General features: G+C 41.0%; 1 protein-coding gene across 12 annotated transcripts in view; it reads right to left on the reverse strand.

Moving 5' to 3' along the window:
* UBR3 (ubiquitin protein ligase E3 component n-recognin 3) overlaps window positions 1-26,483 on the reverse strand; it is a 271,060-nt gene extending 244,577 nt beyond the window's left edge. For all 12 annotated transcript variants that reach the window (XR_013518889.1, XR_013518888.1, XR_013518887.1 and 9 more), the window contains exon 1: window positions 25,869-26,483. Coding sequence is in view for 9 of the 12 variants with exons in the window: in XM_054257546.2 (XP_054113521.1) it covers window positions 25,869-26,413 (545 nt within the window). In the remaining 3 variants the exon portion in view is untranslated. The remainder of the gene's footprint in view (window positions 1-25,868) is intronic.
* Window positions 26,484-27,649: the final 1,166 nt, after the last annotated feature.

Here is a 27,649-nt window from a genome sequence, read left to right on the forward strand (position 1 = left end):
CAAAACACAGCTATCAAAAAATTTACATTGATTCATTGTTTTGGTTTGGATGAGATCTCAAGTTAATTATTTAATTTAGTCATTATTCATACGCATCTTTGTTAATAATCTTATTTGGTTGAGAAAAAACATAAATTTCTATATTCATAAAAACTTATGGATGTCTTAGAGGACTCAATGTGTTTGTTTTGTTGATAGGCTGTTTTGTTTTGTTTTGTTTTGTTTTGTTTAAGATGGAGTCTCACTCCTTCATTCAGGCTGGAATGAAGTAGTAAAATCTAAGTTCACTGCAACCTCTGCCCCTCAGGTTCCTCCTGCCTCAGTCTCCTGAGGAACTGAGATTACAGGCACCTGCCACCATGCCCAGCTAATTTTTTTTTTTTTTTTTTTCAGTAGAGATGGGGTTTCACCATGTTGGCCAGACTGGTCTTGAACCCCTGACCTCAAGTAATCCACCCACCTTGGCCTCTGAAAGTGTTGATTACAAGTGTGAGCCACCACACCTGGCCTCGATTTGTTCTTAAAGGGCCAGATAGTATTTCCTACTTTGAGGGCCATGCAGTCTGCTCTAATTACTCAATTCTGTTTGTATAGAGTGAAAGCCACCACAGGCAATAAGCAAATAAATTAGTGTGGTATGTTCCAATAAAATTTTACTTACCAAAATAAGCTGCCAACCCCTGGGCAATAGTTTGCCAACCCCGTGTTCCAAAAGGATCCAAAAGGATGTAGAGCCATAAAAAAAGAAAAAACAAAAGCCTACCTAATCTCATTGATCAAATTAATCCATTATTCTATTCATTTATTAATCAAATGAGGTCAGTGCTCTTAGATTGTAAAGAAAGTGTTTAAAACAGAAATCTGAGTCATTGTTTCAAAGGTCTTTAGGTATATCTCAACTATAAAATGAAGAGTTGCTCGTAAATGACCTCCAAATTATGCTCTAGAATTAAAATTCTGTGTGCTCATCTACAAATAGGCACTCTAAATGCCCAGAAAGATTAAACCACATTGCCTTCTAATCATAAATAATTACCAGGAAAAAATAACCATGGAGGACAAAGTTACAGGCAATATGAATACCTCTCAAAAGATGTCTTCATGTAAATGGTTCAGCAGTAAGCAAGAGAGTGGTTCACATTTCAAACCAATATTTATCCAGCACACACTCTAATTCAGAAGACATGAGCCCCAGCTCTGTCACTTAACTTTCTACTCATTGAGTAAGATTCTCTATTATCTTTAACTCCACCATAAAATGAGGACAATAATATCTACCTCAAAGACTGTTGGGTAGGAAAGAGTGTAAAAAGTAACACAAAATAGAAAATTAGCAACTGGGTGTGGTGACTCACTCCTGTAATCCCAACACTTTGGGAGGCTGAGGCAAGAGCATCGCTTGATTGAGCTCAGAAGTGTGAGACCAACCTGAGCAACATGGTAAAACCCCGAGTATGCAAAAAAAAAAAAATTAGCCGGACATGGTGGCACACGCCTGCAGTCCTAGCTACTCAGGAGAGGCTGAGTAAAATGCAAATTTAAGTTAAGAGTAGAAGAGAAATGTAACCAAGGATCCACATTTTTCTAAGAAAAAGAAAACATTTTTTATTAATTTTTTTCTCTTCTTTTCTCCATGTCTCCCTGTTACCATTTCCCACTTAGCCCTTTAAAATTCAATTGTAACTTTTTACTTCCCTTTTACCTAACACTCCTTACAGGGCAAATTCATCTAACTATGTGCTTAGAAGATCCAGAGCAGGCTGGGCACAGTGGCTCACACCTGTAATTCCACCACTTTGGGAGGAGGAGAAGGGATGATTCCTTGACTCCAGGAGTTCAAGACCAGACTGGGCAATAAAGTGAGACTTCATCTCTACCAAAAAAATTTTTAATTAGCCAAGCACGGGAGGATTGCTTAAGCCAGGAAGGGGAGGTTGCAGTAAGCGAATACCATGCTACTGCATTCCAGCCTGAATGAAAGAGCAAGACCTTGTCTCAAAAAAAAAGAAAAAGCTTCAGTGCAGAACTCTCACCCACCAGGAGACTGCCTCAAGAGAAAACAGTTGACTTAAAACCCAAAGTGTGTCCACTATGAAACTCTCTCCTACTGGAAGGCTGCCTTAAGAGGTAACAGTTCAGCTATAACCCAAAGTATGCCCACTACAAAACTCTTACCTATCTGGAGGATTTTCAGTCACTTTTACAATCTAATCCTGCCCACAAAACAGTCATCAACTCGATCTCCCAGTAGATAAGGCACCAAGCTGGGATGCAGACCCCTGCCTGCTTCCTTCCTCTCCTACATGCCATTTATGTTAGGCCCCCTTCTAAAAATGCTCACTTTCTGCCCAAAAGCAAAGCAGCATCCTTAAAGCAGGAAGCCTTCTACTCCTAAGATGCCTTTGGAATAAAGTCACTTTATACCAGACCTTGTTCTTGCTAACTGGATTCTGCAAGCAGCAAACAACTGAATCTGCATTTTGGTTAGAGATAGGGATATACCATGTAAATTCTATCTGACTTAACAATACCTGACCAACTATATAGAAAAAAAGCTAAAAATTTCTAATTTAAAAATCAGGCTGGGTACTGTGGCTCATGCCTGTATTCCCAACACTTTGGGAAGTTGAGGTGAGCGGATCATTTGAGTTCAGGAGTTCTAGACCAGCCTGGCCAACATGGTGAAACCCCATCTCTTCTAAAAATATTAAAACTAGCTGGGTGTGTGTGGAGGAAAAGGTAAATATTAAATTTGAACTCAACTGAATGTGGATGCAAACAACGGTCACCAAGTCCCAGAATGGGCTCTGTGAGCCCCTTGAGGTGTTCCTCAAGTACCACTTTGGAGAAATCTCTATTTCAATATATTCCTATACTTTAGTTATTGAAAAACAACAGATAATCACAAAAACAAATTGACCTTTCTGTGTTCCTTGAGCCTAGTCGCAAAGGGCCCTCATGACTGGGCTTCATGCCAAACAACTCATTACAAAAAGAGCTAGGGTCCCAGACTGCACCAAAGCTTCATGACTCCTTGTCTGTGCATGGACAAATGGCTGACTCTGGAGCCCAGGCTGTTGCTTCCTAGTCTGGTGGTGAAACCTCCTTAGTCTGGTGAGTGTAAATAGATATATATATCTTTTCCCTTATCCCCTCCCCACTGCAATTTGCTTATTATATTATTTGCTTATTATACCATTTGCTTATCATATCTGCATTGCCATTTACGTAGGATAAAGGTTGTTTACCCCTAAAGGTACTGTGTGTATGTGTCTTTTCTTCTCCCCTTGCATGTTTTCCCCACAGAACAGTGTGGTAGCAGGCGCCTGTAATCTCAGCTACTCAGAGGCTGAGGCAGGAGAACTGCTTGAACTTGAGAGGCAGAGGCTGCTGTGAGCCGAGGTCACACCACTGCACTCCAGCCTGGGCGAGAGAATGAGACTCCTTGTCTTAAAAAAAAAAAAAAAAAAAGAGAAAAATTAAAAACTTGACATTACATGCTTTCAAGATCTACTCATATATACTATTCATATATATAACAAGTATGGGATCCTTCCCCAAAAGGAGATAGTCCTCTCCCAAAAATAGACCAGAAAGCAATAGGCTTTCTGGGAACACATATACAAAAGAAAGTTCACTTAAGTAACTGCCCTAATTGAACTTAAATATAAAAAAGTAAATATAACTGTAACATAGAACATAATATTGTACTGTAAATATGTGCATAATTAAAGAAGTTAAGCATCTCATTTAAAAGTAATTTGTTCTCTGCAAGACAGGCAATACCACTTTTCATCTATCTGTTATAATCAAAGTACTACTTAACCCTAAAGACCAAAAAAAAACCCTATAATAATACTCTTATATTTATTTCAAAAATACTCCTTATTAACATAAGTAAACTAAATTAAATCTGTATCTAAAACAAGGTCGTTGGGATAAATCTATATCTAAATAACAAGGTCATTGGAATAACCCCTTCATCTAGAGCAAACAAAAAAACAGATAAAATAAATGAACCAATGATTTTCAAGATATTGGACATCAGCCAATGAAGCACAATAATCTCTGATAGATGAAAAGCAAGTGACGTGACAACATGTGTCAAAGCTTACTTTCCTGACAGAGTTTCTAGGCCACAGTAAAGGAAGGAGAATCAAAATGGGGCCAAACTCCATGAAGTTGAGAAGAGAGAACCAAGCGTCTAGGAAACTCAATGCTGCTATAGTTTACAGGACAGAATTCCACAGAGAAATAATCCCAGAAATCTACACAGAGTTCTCCTGAGTATTTGACTATTTACCAGAGTACTAATTAGAACATATATGTGTGGAAACTACCCAAGGCCAGGGATAAAAACACTTGAAAGGATTGGGAATGAATACGTACTCACATATAAGGTTGAGAATGGTGTCTATTCCCAACAGCCAAACTAACAGAAAACTTGTAATTCAAGAGGCATTATTAGATAGATGACACAGGAGAATATCTTCCTTAGTAGTGAAGAATAATTAGCACCAGACTAAGCATTTCTTCAGACTCAACAAATTATAAAAGCAAGACCTAAAAGGATCAAACTGTTTCCAAGAAAACTATACACCAAAGCAAAGTTTTTCATAAAAAGACAAAATTTCAAGCACCCAACAAGGTAAAACTCACAGTATGAGAGGCATCCAATATCTGGAACACAATGAAGCAGGAAAACAACATCTGTAATAAATAATCAATCAACTGAAACTAACCCAGGCGGGGTGCTGTGGCTCATGCCTATAATCCCCCTCCTCAAGGGGGGAGGCAGAGGAGGGCAGGAGGTCAAGACCAGCCTGACCAATATGGTGAAACCACGTCTCTACTAAAAATACAAAAATTACCTGGGCTGTGGTGGCACGCACCTGTAATCTCAGCTACTCAGGAGGCTGAGGCCAGAGAATCGCTTGAACCTGGGAGGCAGAGGTTGCAGTGAGCCAACAACGTGCCACTGCACTCCAGCGTGGGCAACAGAGGGAGACCCTGTCTCAAAAAAAAAAAAAGAAACTAATCCAGAACTAACACATGTTAGAATTAGAACATTAAAAAGTTTTTATAACAGCATTCATAGTTCAAAAGTTAAGTAAAGACCAGGCACTGTGGTTCACATTTGTAATCCCAGCACTTTGGGAGGCCATGGCAGGTGGATCACTTGAGGTCAGGAGCTTGAGACCACCCTGGCCAATGAAGTGAAACCCGTCTCTACTAAAGACACACACACACACACACACACACACACACACACACACAAAATTAGCCGGGCATGGTGGCAGGTACCTGTAATCCCAGCTATTTGGAGGCTGAGGCAGGAGAATCACTTGAACCTGGGAAGCAGAGGTTGCAGTGAGCCAAGATGGTGTCACTGCACTCCAGCTTGGGCAATAAAGCAAAACTCCGTCTTAAAAAAAAAATGTTAAGTAGAAATAAAACATATATAAAAATAAACCCAAATTGAACTTGTAGGAATTCAAATTTCAATGTCTGAGATTAAAAATATACTGGATAGAAATAACAGAAGAATAGAGAGGGCAGAAAAAAGATTAGAGGACCTGAAGATTTGGCAATATAACGAAAATAAAACCAAAAGAGAAAAAATAAAGACTCGAAAAATTAAAATGGCATCAGTGAGCTATATTTTAAGCAGGGTACTACACATGTAATTTGAGTCCACAAAAGTGTGGTAAAATAGAAAAATATATAAAGAGGCTGGGCATGGTGGCTTATACTTGTAATCCCAGCACTTTGGGAGGCCAAGGAAGGCAAATCACTCGAGATCGGGAGTTTGAGACCAGCCTGACCAACATAGAGAAACCCCATCTCTACAAAAAATACAAAATTAGCCGGGCGTGATGGCACATGCCTGTATTCCCAACTACTCAAGAGGGTAAGGCAGGAGAATCACTTGAACCTGGGAGGTGGAGGTGGCAGTGAGCCGAGATCATGCCACCGCACTCCAGCTCAGCAACAGTGTTAGACACTGTCTCAAAAAACAAAAAATAAAAAAAGAAGAAAAATATATAAAGAAATTATGCTCTTTGCAGATGCCATCAGTGCTGCTGGGAGCCCAGTACTACCAGCCATGGTCAACCCCACCTTGTTATTCAACATTGCTGTAAACGGCTTGCCCTTGGGCCCCATCTCCTTTGGGCTGTTTACAGATGAGGTTCCAAAGACAGCAGAAAACTTGTGCTTTGAGCACTGGAGAGAAAGGATCTGGTTACAAGGGTTCCTGCTTTCACTGAATCATCCCGGGTTTATGCGACAGGGTAGTGACTTCACACTCCATAATGGCATTGGCAGCAAGTCAATCTACGGTGAGCAATTTGATGACGAGAACTTCATTTTGAAGCATACAGGTCCTGGCATCTTGTCCATGGCAAACGTTACACCCAACACAAATGGTTCCCAGTTTTTCATGTGCACTGCCAAGACTGAGTGGTTGGATGGCAAGCATGTGGTCTCTGGCAAGGTAAAAGAAGGCATGAATATTGTAGGGGCCATGGAGCATTTTGGGTCGAGGAATGGCAAGACCAGCAAGAAGGTCATCATCGCTGACTGTGGACCACTCAATTTGACTTGTGTTTTATCTTAACCACCAAACCATTCCTTCTGCAGCTCAGGAGAGCAGACCTCCACCCCATCTGATTCAGTATCCCAGAAGCTTTGTGCTATCGCTGCAGTTCCCGTTGAATTCCATGTTTTCCTTATGCCCTTCCATGCCTAGCTGGACTGCAGAGTTAAGCTTATGATTATGAAATAAATGCTAAATAACAAAAAAAGAGAAAGAAACCATGCTAAAATTTGGTGAAAATTATAAACTCACAAGTCTAAGCAGCTCCACAAACCTAAAAATAAAGATGAAAAAAACTATACTGAGGCATATTATAACCAAATTGCTCAGAACATTGATAAAAAATCTGAAAAGCAGCCACAGAAAAAGGCATGGTGAGTACAAAGGAGCAAAGACAAAGATGAGACTAGATTTCTCCTTGGAAACAATGCAAGCAAGAAGACCCTGGAGCATCTTTACTCAAAGAGAAGCCTGGGCAATACAGTGAGACCCCCATCTCTACAAAAAAAACAAAAATTTTTTAAAAATTAACCAGGCATGGTGGAACATACCTGTAGTCCTAATTATTAAAAACTTGGAAGGCAGAAGCAGGAGAATCATTTGAGCCAGGCGTGTGAGGTGACAGTGAGCTATGACTGTACCACTGGACCCTAGCCTTGGAGACAATGCAAAACCCTGTCTCTTAAAAAATAAATAGTAAATAAATTTTTAAATTTAAGTACTAAAAGAAAAAATGTCCACCTAGAAAAAATGTCCTATATCCGAAGAAATTATCTTTAAAAAATAAAGGCAAAAAAGGGGCAAAATAATGACATTTTCAGACATACATAAAAAAGGAAGAATACATAACTAGCAAGCCCACACTGTAAAATATTTAAACTTACATAAAGAAACAAAGAGCACTGGAAATAATAAGTAGATGGGTAAGATTTTTTACTTATTATTTAAATCTCTTTAAAATTATTGAGTATGTAAATAAAAATAACATATTCAGGGATTTATTAAATATATAAAACTAAAATGTATGACAACAATAGAGTAAAGGCATACAGGGAAATTTCAAAAGGAGCAAACTATTATAAGGTTCTGTACTACACATAAAGTAGTATAAGTAGACTGTGATAGTGAACGATACTATAAACTGTAAAGCAATCAGTAAAATAACAAAAGAGTTACAGTTCATAAGCCAACAAAGGAGAGCAAATGAAAACAAAAAATAGTCTGAAAGAAGGCATAAAAGAGGGAAAAAGCAAATGAAGTGAGAGAGGATAAACAGGAAACAGGACAATGGACTTAAATTTAACTATATCAACAATTATTTTAAATGTAAATGGTCTAGGTATCATTGTCAGATATTTTAAGACTGGATTTTAAAAAAGCAAGGCAGGCCAGGCGCGGTGGCTCACGCCTATAATCCCAGCACTTTGGGAGGCCAAGTCGGGTGGATCATGAGGTCAAGAGATCGAGACCATCCTGGTCAACATGGTGAAACCCTGTCTCTACTAAAAATACAAAAATTAGCTGGGCATGGTGGCGCACACCTGTAGTCCCAGCTACTTGGGAGGCTGAGGCAGGAGAATTGCCTGAACCCAGGAGGCGGAGGTTGCGGTGAGCTGTGATCGTGCCATTGCACTCCAGCCTGGGTAACAAGAGTGAAACTCTGTCTCAAAAAAAGAAAAAAAGTTTAAAGAAAAGACACCAACAATTTAAAAGAAAAAAAAAAAACTTTGGCCAGGCACAGTAACTCACACCTGCAATCCCAGAACTTTGACAGGCCTAGGCCAGTGGACTGCATGAGTCCCAAAGTCTGAAACCAGCCTGGGCAACATGGCAAAACCCCGTCTCTATAAAACACTGCAGAAAGTTCACTGGGTGTGGTGGCCCACCCCTACTGTCTCAGTTACTCAGGAAGCTGAAGTGGGAGGATCACCTGAGAGGCTGAAGTGGGCGGATCACCTGAGCCCAAGAGGTGAAGACTGCAGTGAGCCATGATTGTGCAATTGCACACCAGCCTGAGTGACAGGGTGAGATGCTGTCTCAAAAAAAATAATTTTAAAAAAGACTTTAAAAAATACATGCCATGTTGACAACAGTCAAAAGAAATATGGGTGAGTGATGACATTAATATCAGACAAAACAGACTGAAGAATAAGGAATATTGCCAGGGATAAATAAGACATTATAATGATAATAAGTTAATTCACCACAAAGACATAACAATCCTAAGTGTACACCTAACAACAGAACTCCAAAACACAAGCAGCAAAAATTGACAACTGCAAGGAGAAAGAGACAAATCCAGGATTATATTTGGAGACTTCAACACTATTCTCAGTAACCAAGAGAACAAGCAGACAGAAAATCAGTAAGAACACAGAAGACTTGAACAACAATATCAACCAACTTGACCAAACTGACATTTATAAAACACTACACCCAACAACAGAATAATAAGCATTTTTTTCTAATGCACATGGAATATTCGCCAAGACAGACCATATTCTGAGCCATGAAAGAAATCTTCAGTATTTTAAATAAACTGATGTCACAGAAGTATGCTATCTCACCACAATGGAATTAAATTAGAAATTACTGGTTGGGCACTGTGGCTCATATCTGTACTCGCAGCACTCTGGGAAGCTGAGGCAGGTGGATCATTTGAGTCCAGGAGTTCAAGACAAGCCTGGACAACATGACAAAACCCTGTCTCCACTAAAAATACAAAAATTAGCTGGGCATAGTGGCATGCCTGTAGTCCCACCCATTTGGGAGGCTGAGGCACAAGAATCACTTGAACCGGGGAGATAGAGGCTGCAGTGAGCTGAGGTCACGTACTACTGCACTCCAGCGTGGGCAACAGAGAGAGAGAGAGACTCCTGTCTCAAAAAAAAAAAAAAAAAGGAGGAGGAGGAGGAGAAGCAGCAGCAGCAAGAAATTATTAATAGTCACAATCTTAAGGAAAAGAAAAAAAAATCCTCAAAATTTCCTTTTTTTTTTGAGATGAGGTCTCACTATATCACCCAAAATAAAGTGCAGTGGCGCCATCCCAGCTTACTACAGCCTCTACCTCCCACACTCAAGCAAGCTTCCACCTCAGCTTTCTGAGTACCTGGGACTACAGGCACGTGCCACCATGCCTGGCTAATTCTTCTAGTTTTTATAAAGATGGGGTCTTACCATGTTGCCCGGGATGGTCTCAAACTCCTGAGCTCAAGTGATTCACAACCCTCAGCCTCCCAGAGTGCTGGGATTACAGGCATAAGCCACCACTCCCAGCCTTAAAAATCTCAAAAAAAAACTTCTAAATGACCCAATGGTTAAAGAGGAGATCATAGAAAACAGAAAATATTTTGAACTGAATAAAAATGAAAACATATCAAAAATGTTGGATGCCTGTAAACTATGCCTACAGGGAAATTTATTGTGAGGAAAGTTTATTGCATTGTATCTTATCAGAAAAAAAGAAAGACTATAAATCTAAGCTGCCACCTTAAGAAACCAGAATAAGACTAGAAAATTAAATTCAAACAAAACAAAGTAAGAAAACAATAAAGAACATATATCAATGAAATTGAGAACAAAAAAAAAAAAATCAGAAAAACCAAAAGCTGGTTTCTTAAAAAAGTAACAAAAGTGATAAAGAAATGAAAAAGACTGCCAGGAGCAATGGCTCACACCTGTAATCCCAGCACATTGGGAGGCCAAGGTGGCAGATAACCTGAGGTCAGGTGTTCGAGACCAACCTGGCCAACATAGTAAAATACCATCTCTACCAAAAAACACAAAAAAAATTAGCCACGCATGGTGGTGCACACCTGTAGTCCCAGCTACTGGGGAGGATGAGGAAGAAGAATCACTTGAACCCAGGAGGTGGAAGTTGCAGTGAACCGAGATCACGCTGCTGCACTCCATCCTGGGCAACAGAGTGAGACCTTGGCTTTTTTTAAAAAAAAAAAAAAAGAAAGAGGAGAGGATATCACTACATACCTTATAGACATTGAGAAAATAAGGACAAATACTAGAAACAACATTTTGCCCACAAATTCAACAACTTGATGAAATGGACAAACTTCATGAAAGATTCAAACTGTCAAAGCTCACACAAAGAAAAAAAGTATTGAATAAATGACATAGGTCACTAAAGAAACTGACTTTGTTAAAACCTTATTCAGGCCGGGTGCAGTGGCTCACGCCTGTAATCCCAGCACTTTGGGAGGCAGAGGCGGGTAGATCACGAGATCAGGAAATCGAGACCATCCTTATCAACACGGTGAAACCCCGCCCTACTAAAAATACAAAAAATTAGCTGGGCATGGTGGCGCGTTGCCTGTAATCCCAGCTACTCAGGAGGCTGAGGCAGGAGAATTGCCTGAACCCAGGAGGAGGAGGTTGCGGTGAGCCGAGATCGCGCCATTGCTTCCAGCCTGGGTAACAAGAGCAAAACTCCATCTCGAAAAAAAAAAAACAACCTTATTCAACAAATACTACAGTTGAGTTAAAAATCTTCCAACAACAAATATTCCAAACCTAGATTGTTTCATGAACACTGTCAAGATATTTAAAGGAGGAATAATGTCATATTCTACACAAACTCTTACAAAATAAAGAAGAAGGTGCCCTTCCCAACTCATTCATGAAGCCAGCTTTACCCTGATACCAAAATCAGACAGAGATATTGCAAAAGAATAAAACCACAGTACAATATATCTCTTGAATACAGATACAAAAATCCTCATGTCAAAATACAAGCAACTTAAATCCAGCAATCCATAGAAAGGATAATACATCATGACAATGTGGATATTATCCCAGGAATGCAAGACTGGTTCAATATTCAATAATTGTTCCATGTCTAATACTACATAGATGGTGTTATGGTTTGAATATGTGACCTCTCCAAAACTCATGTTGTAACTGAATCCCCACTGTGGTTGTATTAAGAGGCATAGCCTTTGGGGAAGTGATTAAGTCATTAGGGCTCTGCCCTCTCAAATGGATTAGTGCCTTATAAAAGGGCTGGAGGGAACTAGCTCAAGCTCCTATTCCTTACCCACCCTTCCACTATATGAGGACACAAGATCTGCCCCTTTTGCCCTTTTCACCACTTCCACCATGTGAGGATGCAGCAGAAGGCCCTCACCAGACCCCAAATACAAGTGCTTTGATCATGGACTTCTTTCCAGCCTTCAAACTATAAGAAATAATTTCTGTTCTTTATAAATTACTCAGTCTCAGGTATTTTGTTATAGCAGCACAAATGAACTAAGCCAGAAATTGGTACAAAGAAGTGATATTGTTGCTATAACTATTACCTGAAAACATGGAAGTGGCTTTGGAACTTGGTAATAGGTAAAGGCTGGAGCAGTTTTGAACTGAATGCTAAGAAAAGCTTAGATTGCCAAAAGGAGCATTAAGGATAGTTCTGGTGAGGACTCAAAGGCAAAAATGGAATGTTGGTAGAAATATGGAGAGTAAAGGCCATTCTGATCATCTCTTAAACAGAAATGAGGAATATCATATCTCAAACTGGAGGAAAGACCATTCTTTTTACAAAGTAGCAAAGAAATTGGCTGAATTGGCCAGGCGCAGTGGCTAACGCTTATAATCCCAGCACTTTGGGAGGCCAAGGCAGGTGGATCACAAGGTCAGAAGTTTGAGACCAGCCTGGCCAATATGGTGAAACCATATCTCTATTAAAAATACAAAAATTAGCTGGGCATGGTGTCACACACCTGTAGTCCCAGCTACTAGGGAAGCTGAGACAGGAGAATCACTTGAACCTATGAGGTGGGGGCTGCAGTGAGCTGAGATCGCACCACTGCACTCCAGCCTGGCAACAGAGCAAGACTCCCTCTCAAAAAAAAAATTTGGGGGGGCTGAATTGTATCCACATCCTACTACTTTGTGAAAGGCAAAATATAAGAGCTATAAACTAGGATATTTAGCAGAAAAACACCTCTAAGCAAAGTGTTCAAGATACTGCATGGCTTCTCTTAGCTGCTTATACTAAAATCCAAATAGAGACAGTGAGGTGAAGATGAAATTTATAATCAAAAAAGAAGCAGAATGTAAAGATTTGGAAAATTCTCAACCAGGCCATGTAAAGAATAAAAAAGCATGCTTAGGAGGAAAAAAACAAGGAGGTGGCCAAGGTGTGACTGTTTCATCAAGACAATGGAAGAATGACCCCAAAAGCTGTTGAGATCTTTCAGACAGCCACATCCACCGCAGGCCCAGAATGCCAGGGCCTTGAGAGAACTGTTTCAACAGAAGGGCCCAGGGTACCTGTGGAGCCTCAGGGCTTGCTGCACAGCACCATCTCAAGTCTCTGCTCTCTGCACTCCAATACAGTGCTCCTTGCACCCTACCTGCAGGTCACGCAGCCAGGATGCTGCTAAGGCTGCCACTCCCAAAGGAACAAGCAGTAAGCAGCCTTCACAGTGTCCACATGTTGCTAACTCTGCAAGCTGTGGAGGCATGGCTTCCTCCACCTAAATTTCAAAGTATGTACCAGAGAGCCTGAGGCCCAGGCAGAGAACTGTCACAGAGCAGGGCAACAGCAGAGTCCCCACAAGGGTAATGCCTAGTGGAGCCTGTGGGGGACAGGTCCACCAGACAGAGTCTCCACAAGGGCAACACCCAGTAGAGCTGTGGGGGCAGGGTTGCCCCCAAAACCCCAGAAGCACCATCACATAGTCACCAACCTGCAACTCCAGCTTAGGAGAGCCAGAGGCACCAGATTCCAACCTGTGAGAGGTACAGTGTGGACTGAGCCCAAGAGAGGCTACAGTGGTGAAGCCACCAGAAGCCTTGTGACAGAGCAGGAGCACTGTCATCTCATCTCAGACAAACACCACCACTTCAAGATCCAGCTCCCTTTCTAGCCTCATGCATTTCAAGGATATCACTCCTCTGCTAACTACAAGCAGCCAGAAAGAGGACACAGTGAAACACAGGTAAGACAGCTCAGAGGGAGGTCGGGGGAAGTCTCTTGGGTAACTGCCAAACTTCACACTCATAAAATGGGCCCCAGTAAAACAGTGGGCCTTAATAGCCCATTCCTTTCCCTTCAGGTGGACTAAGATAGGGATGCTAAGATGGAGGAGTGGGTATGCCTGCAGCTGCAGAAAGATATATGGGAACAGACACACAATTCTCCCTCCCAGATAAGCATAACAATGAAACACAGAAGCAGTCCAAGTCTCTGACAATCTCTCCCACCCTGAATTCTTAAAAACTCTTAGTCTATAAAGAAAGTGGGCCTCTGACCTAACTTGGTCAGAATGGTCCTCTCAGGTTTGTTTTCTTTAAAATAAATCTGTCTTGACTGGTAAGCTACCTTTCGTGTTACTTTCCTTTTTCTAATTCTTACACCTTGGGGACCCGAACTCCAACCCAGTGTGTCCAGAAAGCAAGACAATTATTCTCAAACCTTAGGATTTAAAGTTGTTTGCCTTGCTGAGTTTTGCACTTACTTGAGATATGCCACTCCTCTTTTATTGCCTATTCCTCCCTACATAATGGAAATATGTGTCCTTGACTCTCTCACCATTGCAGTGTTTGCGTGTGCGCATGTGTGCTTTGTTGGATGCATAATAGATGTACATAGTTTCTGGGTACATGTAATAATTTAATACATTCATATAATTTGCAAAGATCAAACCAATGTACTTAGGATACCACCACCTTAAATATTTGTCTTTTTATGCTACAGCCATTCAAATTCTTCTCTTCTAGCTATTTTGTAATTTACAATGGATTATTGTAAACTAGTTACCCTACTGATCTATCTAACATTAGGTCTTATTTCTTCCATCAAACCATGTATTTGTACCCATTAATTAACTTCTCTTTATCCCCCTCCTCCTTTCTCCCTTCCCTCTGGTAATCACCAATCTACTCTCTACCGTCATGAAATCTACTTTATTAACTCCCTCAGGAGTGAGAACATGAGATATTTGTCTTTCTGCTCTGGGCTTATTTCACTTAACATAATGGCCTCCATGCCCACCCATGTTGCTACAAATTACAAGATTTCATTCTTTTTATGAATATATAATATTCCATTGTGCATATATATCACATTTTCTTTATCCATCCTTCCATTAGTGGGCATTTAGGTTGATTCCCTATTTTGGCTACTATGAATAGTGCTGCAATAAACATGGGACTTGAGATCTTTTTCATATATTGATTTCCCTTTTTTTGCATATATACCCAGTAGTGGAATTACTGGATCACATGGTAACCTATTTTTAGTTTTCTGAGGAACCTCCATGCTGTTCTCCATAGTGGCTGTACTAGGAATAATTTACATTCTCACCAACGGTGTAAGACATTGTATTTTGAAAGTAGGTAATTTGACTTCACAGGTTCACAGCTAGAGAGAAATCTGCCCTAGGATGAAGCATATCTTTGAGTCTCACCACATCTAATTGAGATGATATTTAGATGAGACTCCAAACTTTAGACTTTTGAGCTGGTGCTAGAACAAGACTTCTGGAGCTACTGGAATGGAATGAATGTATTTGTATGTGAAAAGACATAAACTTTGTGAGGGCAAGGGGCAGAGGCAGAACACCACAGTCTGAATGTGTGTCCTCTCCAAAATTCACACTGAAATTTAATCTCCATTGTGGTGGTACTAAGAGGCGGAAGCCTTTGGTGATATGATTAAGTCAAAAGGGCTCTGCTTTAAGCAAGTGCTGGAGGGAACTAGCTTAGGCCCTTTTTGCCTCTTCCCTGTTTCTGCCATGTAAGGATGCAACAAGTAGGCCTCACCAGACACACACACACATACACACACACACACAGCCTTAATCATGGACTTCCCAGCCTCCAGACTCGAAGAAATAAATTTCTGGTCTTTCCAAATTACTCAGTCTGGTGTTACACCAGCACAAACAGACTAAGACTGATGGCAATTTATGTATTCTACTATAAAGTATTCCATTGTATAATTAAACTACAGTTCACTAATCTCATTGTTTCCATTTTCCCCTATTTCAGTGTTACGTATGAATATACTTGAATATGTATCTTTCTGCAACCTCCTCATATTTAATGTGATGCCAGTCAGCATCTTAACAGAAGTTTTCCAGAGAACCTGGCAAGCTGACCCTGAAATTCAAATGAAAACAGGGACCAAAAATGGACAAAATCCTTTTGAAGAGTATTAAAAATCCTACCATATCAAAATACATTTTAATGATCTAATAAAGTAGTATGGTACTATTACAAGAGACATATCAATACAACAGAGAGCTTAGGACATAGGAATGTGGTATGTGATAGAGGTGACACTATAGATCAATAGAGGAAAAAATGTTCAATAAGTGAATCCTCATATTTGAAAAGATAAAATTAGATCTAATATATGGTTTACAAGTCCGCACCCAAAATCTCATCCTGAATTAGAATCCCCATAATCCCCGTGTCAAGGGCAGGATGAGGTGGAGGTAACTGGATCATGGGGATGGTTTGCCCTATGCTGTTCTCATGATACTGAGTTCTCACAAGATGTGATGGTGTTTTGTTTTGTTTTGTTTTGTTTTGTTTGTTTTGTTTTCTTTGTTTTGTTTTGTTTTTGAGACACAGTCTCATTCTGTCACCCAAGCTGGAGTGCAATGGTGTGGTCTTGGCTCACTGCAACCTCCACCTCCCAGGTTCAAGTGATTCTCCCGCCTCAGCCTCCCAAGTAGCTGAAACTACAGGCCCATGCCACCATACCCAGCTAATTTTTATATTTTTAGTAGAGACGGAGTTTCATCATGTTGGCCAGGCTGGTCTCAAACTTCTGACCTCATGATCTGCCCATCTTGGCCTCCCAAAGTGCTGGAATTACAAGTGTGAGCCACTGCACCCAGCCGAGACGTGATGGTTTTATAAGAATTTGGCATTTCCTCTGCTCACCTCTTCTCCCTACTGCTGCTCTGTAAAGAGGTGCCTTCCACCATGATTTTAAGTTTCCTGAGACCTCCCCAGCCATGTTGAACTGTGTGTCAATTAAACCTCCTTCCTTTATAAATTACCCAGTCTCCAGCAGTTCCTTATAGCAGTGTGAAAACAGACTAATACAGACCTCAATCTCATACAACAAGTAAAAATAAATTCCAGATGGACAAAAGACCTAAGGGTACAATGTAAAACCTTAAATCTTTTAGTAGAAAACATATAAGCATTTTTTTAAACCAGGGTGAAGATTTAACAAGATAAAATAATACAAACTACAGAAGAAAAACTTTTAATTTAAAATCTTTTACAACAAAATTATGTATTTCAAGATAAAAAGACAAGACACACACTAGAAGACGAAATTAGGTATTTTTGTAACCAAGGATCAGCATCTAGAGTATGTACAGCATTCTTAAAACTCAGTAAAACAGACAAAACAAACAGAAAACAGTCAAAAAGTATAAACCAGCAGTTCACAAAAAAAAGAAACCCAAATGGCCCCAAAACATACAAAAGATGTTCAACTTCACTAGTCAGGAAAATATAAAATTTAAAAAGATGTATATATCCAATAGACTGGTAAAATATTATAAATATGTATATATAATTTTAAGTTCCAAAGTACATGTGCAGTATGCACAGGTTTGTTACATAGGCAAATGTTGGCCATGGTGGTTTGCTGCACCTATCAACTTACCACCTGGGTAAGAAGCCCAGCATGCATCAGCTATTTTTTCTGATGGTCTCCCTCTCCTCACCCCCCACCCAACAGGCCTCAGTGTGTATTGTTCCCCTCTCTGTCTCCATGTGTTCTCATTAACCCCACGTTTCAATAAACAGAAAAACAAGAACTCAAATTCCTGGTGGAGCTGGGCACGGTGGCTCATGCCTATAATCCCAGCACTTTGGGAGGCTGAGGCAGGCAGATCACTTGAGGTCAGGAGTTCAAGACAAACCTGGTCAATATGGTGAAACCCTGTCTGTACCAAAAATACAAAAATTAGCTGGGTGTGATGCCACACGCCTGTAGTCCTAGCTACTCAGGAGGCTGAGGCAGAAGAATCGCTTGAACCTGGGAGGTGAAGGTTGCAGTGAGCTGAGATTATGCTACTGTACTCCAGCCTGGGTGACAGAGGAAGACTCCATCTTTAAAAAAAAAAAAAAAAATCCCTGGTGGCAGTATACTGGGGAGTGAATGGCATCAACCACTGGAGGGCAATTTTTTTTTTTTTTTTTTTTTTTTTTTTTTTTGCAACAGAGTCTTGCTCTGTTGCCCAGGCTAGAGTACAGTGGCACAATCTAAGCTCACTGCAACCTCTGCCTCCCTGGTTCAACCGATTCTCCTGCCTCAGTCCCCCAAGTAGCTGGGACTACAGGCACGTGCCACCACGCCCGGCTAATTTTTGTAATTTTTAGTAGAGACAAGGTTTCACCACATTGGCCAGGCTGGTCTCAAACTCCTGACCTCATGATCCACCCGCCTCAGCCTCCCAAAGTGCTACTATTACAGATGTGAGCCACAGCACCTGGCCATAGGGCAATTCTTAACTACCTAGTAGTGCTGAAAAATAGAACATTCTATGGCCCAGCAACTCTCCTTCTAGGAATCTATCTTAAAGAAATTCTATGTTCTTCACATGTACCCCAAAACCTAAAATGAAATAAAAAAATAAATAAAAAATAAACAGTCAAAAAAAAAAAAAAAGAAATTCTAGTCTGTCTGTATACAGAGATACATGCAAAGATGTTCCCTGCGGCCCTACTAGAAGAAATAAAAAACAGAACGCATCTAAATAAATGGCCCTCAGCAAAGAAATAGTTAAGTAAAATGTAGTTTATAAGAATTATTAACAGTAGTTAGAAATGAATGCACCACCCTATTATTAGCAACATGGTTAGTGAAAAGGGCAAATTACAAAAGGAGTCATACAATATAAAATGACTATGTAAAATTTGACATTAGAACAGTCCATGTACATTTACTGTTCGGATGCAGTAAATATACAAAAACATGCATAAATATGGCACAGAAATTTCAGGATAATGCTAACCTCTGGAGAGGGAAAAGAGAAAGGAAGGGAGAGGTAGGCTAACCTTTCTTTGTTTTTTTGACTAAAAGCATCTCTAAAGCAAACATGGCAAAAGGTTAACATCTATTCACCTCAATGCTAAGTACAAAGGTACCTGTTATATTACTTTTGTACTTTTCTGTTACATTACTTTTACATTACTTTTGTTATATACTATACTCTGTATATATAACAGTAATCGGTTATATTACTTTTGTTTGTAAATTCAAATTGTTTCATAATTGAAAATAGTTTTAAAGAGTTTTATAATGATTAAAAAATTAGGCTGGGCACAATGGCTCCTGCCTTTAATCCCAGTTCTTTGGGAGGCCGGGTGGATCGCCTGAGGTCAGGAGTTCAAGACCAGCCTGACCAATATGGTGACACCCCATCTCTACTAAAAATACAAAAATTAGCCAAGCATGGTGGCATGCACCTGTAGTCCCAGCTACTCGTGAGGCTGAGACAAGAGAATTGCTTGAACCTGAGAGGTGGAGGCTACAGTGGGCTGAGATCGAATTCCAGCCTGGCAACTGGGTGAGACTCAGTCTCAAAAAACAAACAAACAAACAAACAAAATATGAATATTTTAAGTGTAGTATTGGTATTGTGGTTTGGGGGAGTTTGTTTGTTTTGAGAGGGGAGACCCTCTCACCTCCTTCAATTTCACCTCCTCCCTCCCCCACCTTCCAGATGGGAAGGAGGGTGAAGGGAAAAAAAAATGAAATAAAATACCAAAGAGCTGGGAAAATGACTCCCTCTTTAGTTCCCAGTGTCTCTGCTGTTAACCTTGAAAGAGCTGCAAATGAATGCTATCTCTGCCTGCTAGAGCCTGGCACTGGTTCATGCCCCCACGTCTCCACAGACTAGGCTCCCTCTTGGAAACATCTCTGCCAACAAACAGCTTGTTGCTTTTGTCTTGTCTCTGTAAGCCCCACTCCCTTGCTGGTACCTGCTTGTGCTGTATATGAAGTAGCAAATCAATGAAGCCAAAAGATTGTAAGGTCAGACGTCCAGCAAATGGACAATGACATAATTCCGCCTCAGTTTCCCCTTTAGTGTTGTAAGCCTATAAATGGGGAGAGAAGCTGAGGCTCGGGGAGCTCGGTGAATGAGCCTGTAGACCCCCGCAGCTCCTGGCCAAATAAAGAGTCACTTCCTTCCATAGTTCAGTGTTCGAGAGGTTTGTTCCCCCCCACTCCTGCTATAGTTTGTCTAGTTGGTTGGTTGTTTTTGCTTTGTTTTCAAGAGATGAAGTCATTCTATGTTGCTATGGCTGGAGTGCGGTGACTATTCACAGGTGTGATCATAACCCACCGCGGACTCTTACTCCCAGGCTCAAGCAATACTCCCATCTCAGCCTCGGGAGTAGCTGTGACTACAGGTGCAAGCCACCAGGCCTGGCATTATTTTTTAATTGTGGTAAAAATATAAATAACATAAATTTTTCCATTCAAATAATCTTAAGTGTTCAGTTTAGTGGCATTAAGTACATTCACCTTGTTTTGTAACCGTCACAACCACTGATTTCAAGAACTTTTCATCTTCACAAACTGAAACTCTGTACCTGTTCAAAAATAACTCCCCAATCTCCCCATCCCTTGGCCTCTGATAATCACTATTCTACTTTCTGTCTCTATGAATTTGACTATTCCGGGTACTTCATAGAAACAGAAGCATAAAAGCATTTGTCTTTCTGGGGGGTCATTTCATTTGGCATAACCTCTTCAACTTGTATCTACACTGTAACATTCTAATGTGTCAGAATTTTAATACTTTTTAAGACTGAATATTCTGTTGTGTTGTATGTATAATCCACATATTGCTTATCCATTCAACCACTGATGGACACTTGAGTTATGTTTTAGAGTTCACATCTCTACTGAGATACATACTCAATATGTTTAAATTAAGTTATAAGGTATCTGATATTTGCTTTAAAATACTCCTGGCTCGGAGGAAAGAGCAGTGGGACTGGGGAGATAACAGATGAAACAAGGTATCACTTTTCACTTATGAGAGCAGAAAAGATCAGAAACACCTATACCACCATGTATACTGCTAGGATATGGGGAAACAAACTCTTTGATCCATTTTTGGCAGGAATGTAAATTAATTTCTTTGGAAGGTTCTATCAGAGTTGAAAGTGCACATTTCCTTCAACCCAAGATATAACTTGTAGGAATTTATCCTCACACATATGCTCACACACATATGAAGAAGTGTATACAAGAAGACCGACTGCAACAATGTTTACAACAGCTCAAATCTGGAAATGTCTATCAGTAGGGAACTGACTGCAAAAATCATAGCACATTACAAAAACATGGAAATACAATGAAATACTATTTAACTTTAAAAATGAAGCAATCCTACTTTTGAGATAGTGTCCATAAATATGATAAGGGAAAAAGAGCAAGGTACTGAAGCGAGTAACTCTATTTAACCAGACATTTACATGGTTCCATTTCTGGCTACCACAGATCAAAAAACCTAAAAACCTCCCACAGCACAGGCCAGGCACCATACTGTGGCTCACAACTATAATCCCAGCCCTTTGGGAGGATGAGGCAAGTGGACCACTTGCCAGGAGTACAAGACCAGCCTGGCCAATATGGTCATATATCATCTCTACAAAAAATAGAAAAAAAAATTTCAGCTGGGTGTGGTGGTGTGTGCCTGTAGTCGCAGCTACTTGGGAGGCTGAGGTGGGAGGTCACTTGAGCCTGAGAAGTTGAGGCTGCAGTGAGCTGTGGTATCACACCACTGCACTCCAGCCTGGGAGTCACTGCAAGACCCTGTTTCTTAAAAAAGGAAAATATAGAAAACTAAAGATGCTGGATATATTATAACTAATCTCTTTTAAATACATAACTAAGCTCAAAAGAAAGTAAGGGAAATCTCTTACTGAGGGATAGGATGGAGAAAGGCACCTTTACTTTTTACTTTATCCACTTATTTTTATGTTATAATCAATGTGTATTACTTCTGAAATTAAAAAAGAATGAAAGCACTCTGAAAAAAGCTGCTATGGATTTAATAATCAATGCCATCTCATGAATAACTAAAGCCATGTAATCTTACAGCAACTTTTCAGGTATAGCAGTCACTATTTTTATCCAATATTACTGACACCTACTAAGTATAAGAGACTGTGCTGGCATCTGGTTACTAGCAAAATGAGGTCCTTATCTTTTAAGGAGCTTAGAATACGTGAGGAAGAACAAGCAAGGAGACAAAAATACCTGTAATATAGGACAGAACATGAAACTCATCATTCTCTGCATCAAAATTTGAGAACTAAATGTTTAAAATCCCAGTTTCTGGTTTAGTACCCCATCGGAGCCCAAAACCAGCTAGTCAGACATTACAGTTGACCCTTGAACAACACTGGTTTGAACTCCAAGGGTCCACTTACAAGGAATTTTTTTTAAATCAAACGTGAATCGAAAATACAGACTTCATGGATCTGAAACCCACACACATGAAAAGCAGACTTTTTTCATAGCAGGATTTCAGTATACGCTGGAGAGTGGGTGAAAGGTGGGTATCCTGGAACCAGTCTCCTGTGTATACCATATACTGAGGTACAAATGTATTTGAGACTTTCCATTACAGGTTATTTCGGTTTGTTTCACTTTGAGTTCATCCATCCATAAAGCATTTGTGACATGGCTGCACTTATTCAACTAGTGGCAAAACTGTAGTTATACATACAGTTATTAGTACATAGCCTTTGTGATCTCATCCCACAAATGAATCCTCAATTGTTTTCTTTCTTTGGTCTGTAAATCTGCTAATACCGTCACATTGATTATATCAATACTACTCAAAGTGAGTAATTCCTCTCCATAGATCTATAATTGCTAATTTGAAAATTAAATATAAATACAGCTGAGATGGATTCAAGATTCTTCTCCATCTCCAATCACAGAACAACCTACAGGCAACAGACATTTCTGAAAAGGATTATGGCACAGCAGGATTTTCCTCATTTACTAAGAGCACAAATATGGGGGGGGAAAGGAATCCTTCCTCTAAAAGTGACTAAAACATGAAATTTACAAACTTTTATGGCAGTTAGAATAAAAACCCCAAAATCAATATACATTCAATCTTTGGCAACATAAAGGCATTTTAAAAATATCAAAACCTGAGAAAAGTTCAAACATTCTGTTCATGCAGGGTAGTCCAGCTTTGCCCATGAGGAACACTGTTATAAGCTGTTGATGATTTCCAGTTCTAAGAAGGTTCCAGAAGCAGCCTTTTAGGTTGCAGAACTGGTCAACATCACCTATGTCTCTTGAGGCAGTAATTTAGTTGTACTACCCAACCCAAGCAATTATAAAAGTTTCAGAATAACCACATGGCCACAATACTGTTATTGTTCAATCTTGCCCTTTATGAAACTGGATATGGCAACTGCTGGGACATATAGGCAATAGCTCTGGTTTCAGATAGAGATAATAATAAATCTTTAAATATTATGTATCAACTCATAGAGGGTTGCCAAGGCTGAGAAAACAGTATTTATCTATGAGACATCAGTAAAAGCAAACACTATGAGTTTTTGCTTTTACTGATGTCTCATAGATAAATACTGTAGACTATCTATAAATATAAATATAGATAAATATAGTTGACTATCTATAGCCTGGATGCCCTAAAACTGGAGGAATATCAAAGAAACTCACCGACATATTTCTGGTAATACACTGAAGCATCACAAGCAAGCAGACTTGCATCTCATCCAGGACAACCTGATAATTACCACTCTATTCCAAAAGTCAGGAAAGAACTAACATTATTTCCTGTTTTAAGGAGGCTTTTCTAAATGCTAACCTAGTCCATGAAGTAAAAATGTCTAAATATCAGTAAAGGATTGCTCCAACTCCTGTTCTGATGTGCCTCTTTAAAACAAAAAACAAAAAAAGTTTAAAAAGAAAGAAACAAAGGTCCACGTAAGAACAGCATATTAAGAAAAAAAAAAAAAAGACCAAACATAGTATTGAAAAGAAGAACCAATAAGAATGCTATTTAGTAGAGGCAGTAGAGAGAAATGGTTGGCTAGTCCAGCTCTTGATCCCTGGAGCCTAGCTTACTACCTGTGCGATCCTGAGCAAGTTTTTTAACAGCCCTAATTTCCTCTTCTGTACAATGAGAATAAAAGTAACAATCTCAAATCAAAGAATAAATAAGTTAAATCACTTATAACAGCTATAATGTGGCCACTTTTAACCAAACAGATAAAAGTCCAAAATTTTAATACTACTCTGTTGATGAGGTTTTTGGAAAACAGGTAGTCTCATACAATAATTAGTACTAAGCCTTAGGCAGAGAAATTGGGAAATCCCACTTTTGAGAATTTATCCCACTGACATTCTTGCAGAGGTGGGAAAAGACAGATATATACTACATTTTTGATTTTATACTAGAAAGTCAAATGCCCATGAAGAGATATTAAATCAAGAATGGCAAATTCACAAAAAATAAAAAATGAAATTTAAAAAGGAATGGCAAATTCGGAACACTATGCAGAGGTTTTTAAAAAAAAAAAACAGAATGAGAACACTGATTTATTGATTAGAAATACATCTAAGATAACTAAAAAATGCAAAATGTAGAACAGTGGACAGTATGTAACCCTTTGCACAAAAGGAGACTGAAAAACTAAGAAACATACTTGCTTGTTCTGCAGTAAGAGAAACTAAGCAAGAAGGAACTGCACAGGTAGAAGACTAGATGAGAGAAAAATTTCCGTGTGTGTGTGTGTGTGTGTGTGTGTGTGTGTGTGTGTGTTTTTAGCGATATACTTTACCTATCCAAATATTAAATTTTAAAAAGTACTTTTAAACTGTCAGAGATACAGTTCTAGAACTCAAATGTTAGCTGCAATTATGTTATTATCATTAGCAAGTTCAAAAACACCTCCTTTCTGAAGATCTTTTCTTACTCTGTCTGCACAGAAACCTCCTCTCCTGCCTCTAACTACCAGGTTACTGTTTAAGGAATGTATTATTTTCTACTCCATTTCAAGTAGAGTAAGGGATTGGTCAATCTTTCATTCATTTTTAATATTCAAGTAGCCTTGCTTGCACATAGTAGGTACAAACATTTTGGAGTAACAGTAATCTTACAAGTACTCCGAAGAAGGGACCATTTATAAAAAGATTATACTCTACATTAATTGTAAAACCTGAAAACTGAACAAGTTTAATAACTGGTAGCAACTAGTAGTTGCTAATGTTCTTTCGAATACTGCCCAGCCAAAATCGCCCCTCTTTTACTTTTTCCTTTTTTCTCATACTGTCCCTGACACTGACATCATGTTCCAAGCCAAGACCCTACATGTACCAACTCTCTGTAACTCACTGCAAACTCTGAAATGTTGTATTTTCTCATAAGTCCCAACATCTGGTGTATTGCTCCTGTCAAAAGGACATTTATTGTCTCCTCTTAGACAGATATTCATATATCAGTGAGTGAACAAACTACCCTTAACTGGAGAAGACCTAACATTTGATTCCTAATTCGCTCAGTATTTTGTTTGCTCTCCTGGTATGGAGGGTATTCTGTAACTGACTGCTCAGTATCCCAATTCTAAATGTCATTCCAGCATACCAAATACTCCACTGACAGCTCAACAGTCACTTTTCATGCAAGCTCCTCCCCTTCCCTCCTCCCTCAACCCTCAAGAGCTCCTTCTCTCTCACACTGACAGACACACTGGCAGTTCGGAAGCCCTTTTCCTCAACAGTCCTTCCCTGCACGTACGTACAAGACCACCTCCCCAGCTCTCATCATCCCGCGAGCCAATACGGTCCCCAATAACACCCTCCTCCCAGCCAATCCAAATCACAACCTAAGTCTCTTCCCAAGAACCAGGCTTTACAGCCTTTTCCAACAAGTACACAATTGACAGCTCGACACGAGCTTCCCCCAAAATCCTTTCCCCCTCACTCCCCTCCCACCCCACACACTGGCTCTTTCCTCGTTATCATTTACCCACCCTGGCTTCCCCAAAATTCACAGCCGGGTTTCCTAAACAAGCTCTGCTCTCCGCTCTCCTCTCCTCCGCACCCCCTTTCCACCGCTGACAGCTCAGTCACCTCCAACCCCCTGTGGCTGCACCCTCCCCCGCACCCTCCCCTTGACAGCTCAGAGTGGGCTCCCAGTGCCCCGCTCCAGGGCCTCCCGCGACGCCCCCGGCCCAGGGTCGCCTCGCCCGTAGGGAGGGCTCCACTCACCCGCTCTCCCGCATCACGTTGCTGTCCCCGCAGTCGCAGGCGCCCCCGGCCTGGCTGCGGAACATGTTGAAGTCGTGTCCGGTGTGGTCGCCCTGGTGGAAGCACTCGGCGCACAGCGACATGCAGGGCGAGATGCCGCACGTCCGGCAGCGGTAGGCCACGAAGTTGGCTGTCCAGACCAGGCCGCAGAGCGCCGCGGGATCGTAGGCCCGCACCGCCGCGCAGAACTCGTCGTAACCGCCGCCACCTGCCAGAAGGCACTTACACCACTCCAAGGCCTCCTCTTCGGCCGCCCCCGGACCACCCCCGCCTCCGGCCGCCGCCGCGTCCTCGCCTCCCGCAGCAGCGGCCAGCGGCCGCTCGGCGCTGAGCACTCGCTCCAGCAGCGCCTGCAGCTCCTCAGCACCTGCGCGGTTGTCTGGCCGGCTGAGGGCCGCCTTGAGGTGCGCGGCGGTGGCCGCCTTGTCTAGGGCCAGTCCCGACGCGGCCAGCTCGGACTGAGACGGCTGTTGGCCACCGACGGCAGCCGCGGCCGCCGCCGCCATGATGAGAGCTCAGAATTTGGAGAGTCCAGGGCCGGTGGCTCCTCCGGGGAGAGTCGGGGTATAGACTGCTGCGATTGCTCGGCCCGCCGAACTCTCGCGATACCCGGAGCGGCCGCCCTCCTCCGCCCTCGGCCCCGCCCCTGCACACGCCCCCTCGGACTGCAAAGCCTTCTTCTCCCCGCCCTTCTGGCCTGGGCGCCTCCTAGGCTCCCAGCTTTCCAAGTTAAGAGCTACTGAAATACTCATAGGAAATCATTAATAAAGGCAAGTATTTCTTTACTTGTGTAGACTACAGGAATTATTCACAGTATCTTTCAGATGTATTTTAGGCATCTGCATTTTGTTTTGAGATGTGCATTCCCACTATCATCAAAGTCCAGCCCGGGCGACAGAGTGAGACCCCAACTTAAGGAAAAAAAAATTGTAGGAAGAGCAGTCCAAAGAAGAACAGAAGGCCGGGCGCGGTGGTTTACGCTTGTAATCCCAGCACTTTGGGAGGCCGGAGCGGGTGGATTATTTGAGGTCAGGAATTCGAGATCAGCCTGCCGACATGGTAAAACCCATCTCTCCTAAAAATACAAAAGTTAGCCGGGCGTGGTGTCGCTCGCCTGTAGTCCCAGCTACTCAGGATGCTGAGGCAGGAGAATCGCTTGAACCCAGGAGGTGGAGGTTGCAGTGAAACGAGATCACACCATTACACTCCAGCCTGGGCGACAGAGTGAGACTCCATCTCAAAAAAAGCACAGGGGTGTTTCCAATCCGTAACCTTGTGTTTGAAATGAATGAAACATAAAACATGTCATTTTACCGTCCTGGTTTTCTTTTTCTTTCTTTTTTTTTTTTTTGATACGGAGTTTCGCTCTTGTTTCCCAGGCTGGAGTGCAATGGCACGATCTCGGCTCACCACAACCTCCGCCTCCTGGGTTCAAGCAATTCTCCTGTCTCAGCCTCCCAAGTAGCTGGGATTACAGGCACGCACCACCATGCCCAGCTAATTTTTTGTATTTTTAGTAGAGACGGGGTTTCACCATGTTGATCAGGATGGTCTCGATTTCTTGACCTCGTGATCCACCCACCTCGGCCTCCCAAAGTGCTGGGATTACAAGCTTGAGCCACCGCGCCCGGTTTTCTACATTAGTTAAGTACTTCACAATCATAACAGGGATAAGTTAAATTTGCTCAATAATTTTCTTTATGAATCACTGAATTATAAACCAAAAAACTTCATGTCTTAAC

The sequence above is a fragment of the Callithrix jacchus genome, chromosome 6 (assembly GCF_049354715.1).
Source record: "Callithrix jacchus isolate 240 chromosome 6, calJac240_pri, whole genome shotgun sequence".
In the NCBI taxonomy this organism is placed as follows: Eukaryota; Metazoa; Chordata; class Mammalia; order Primates; family Cebidae; genus Callithrix; species Callithrix jacchus.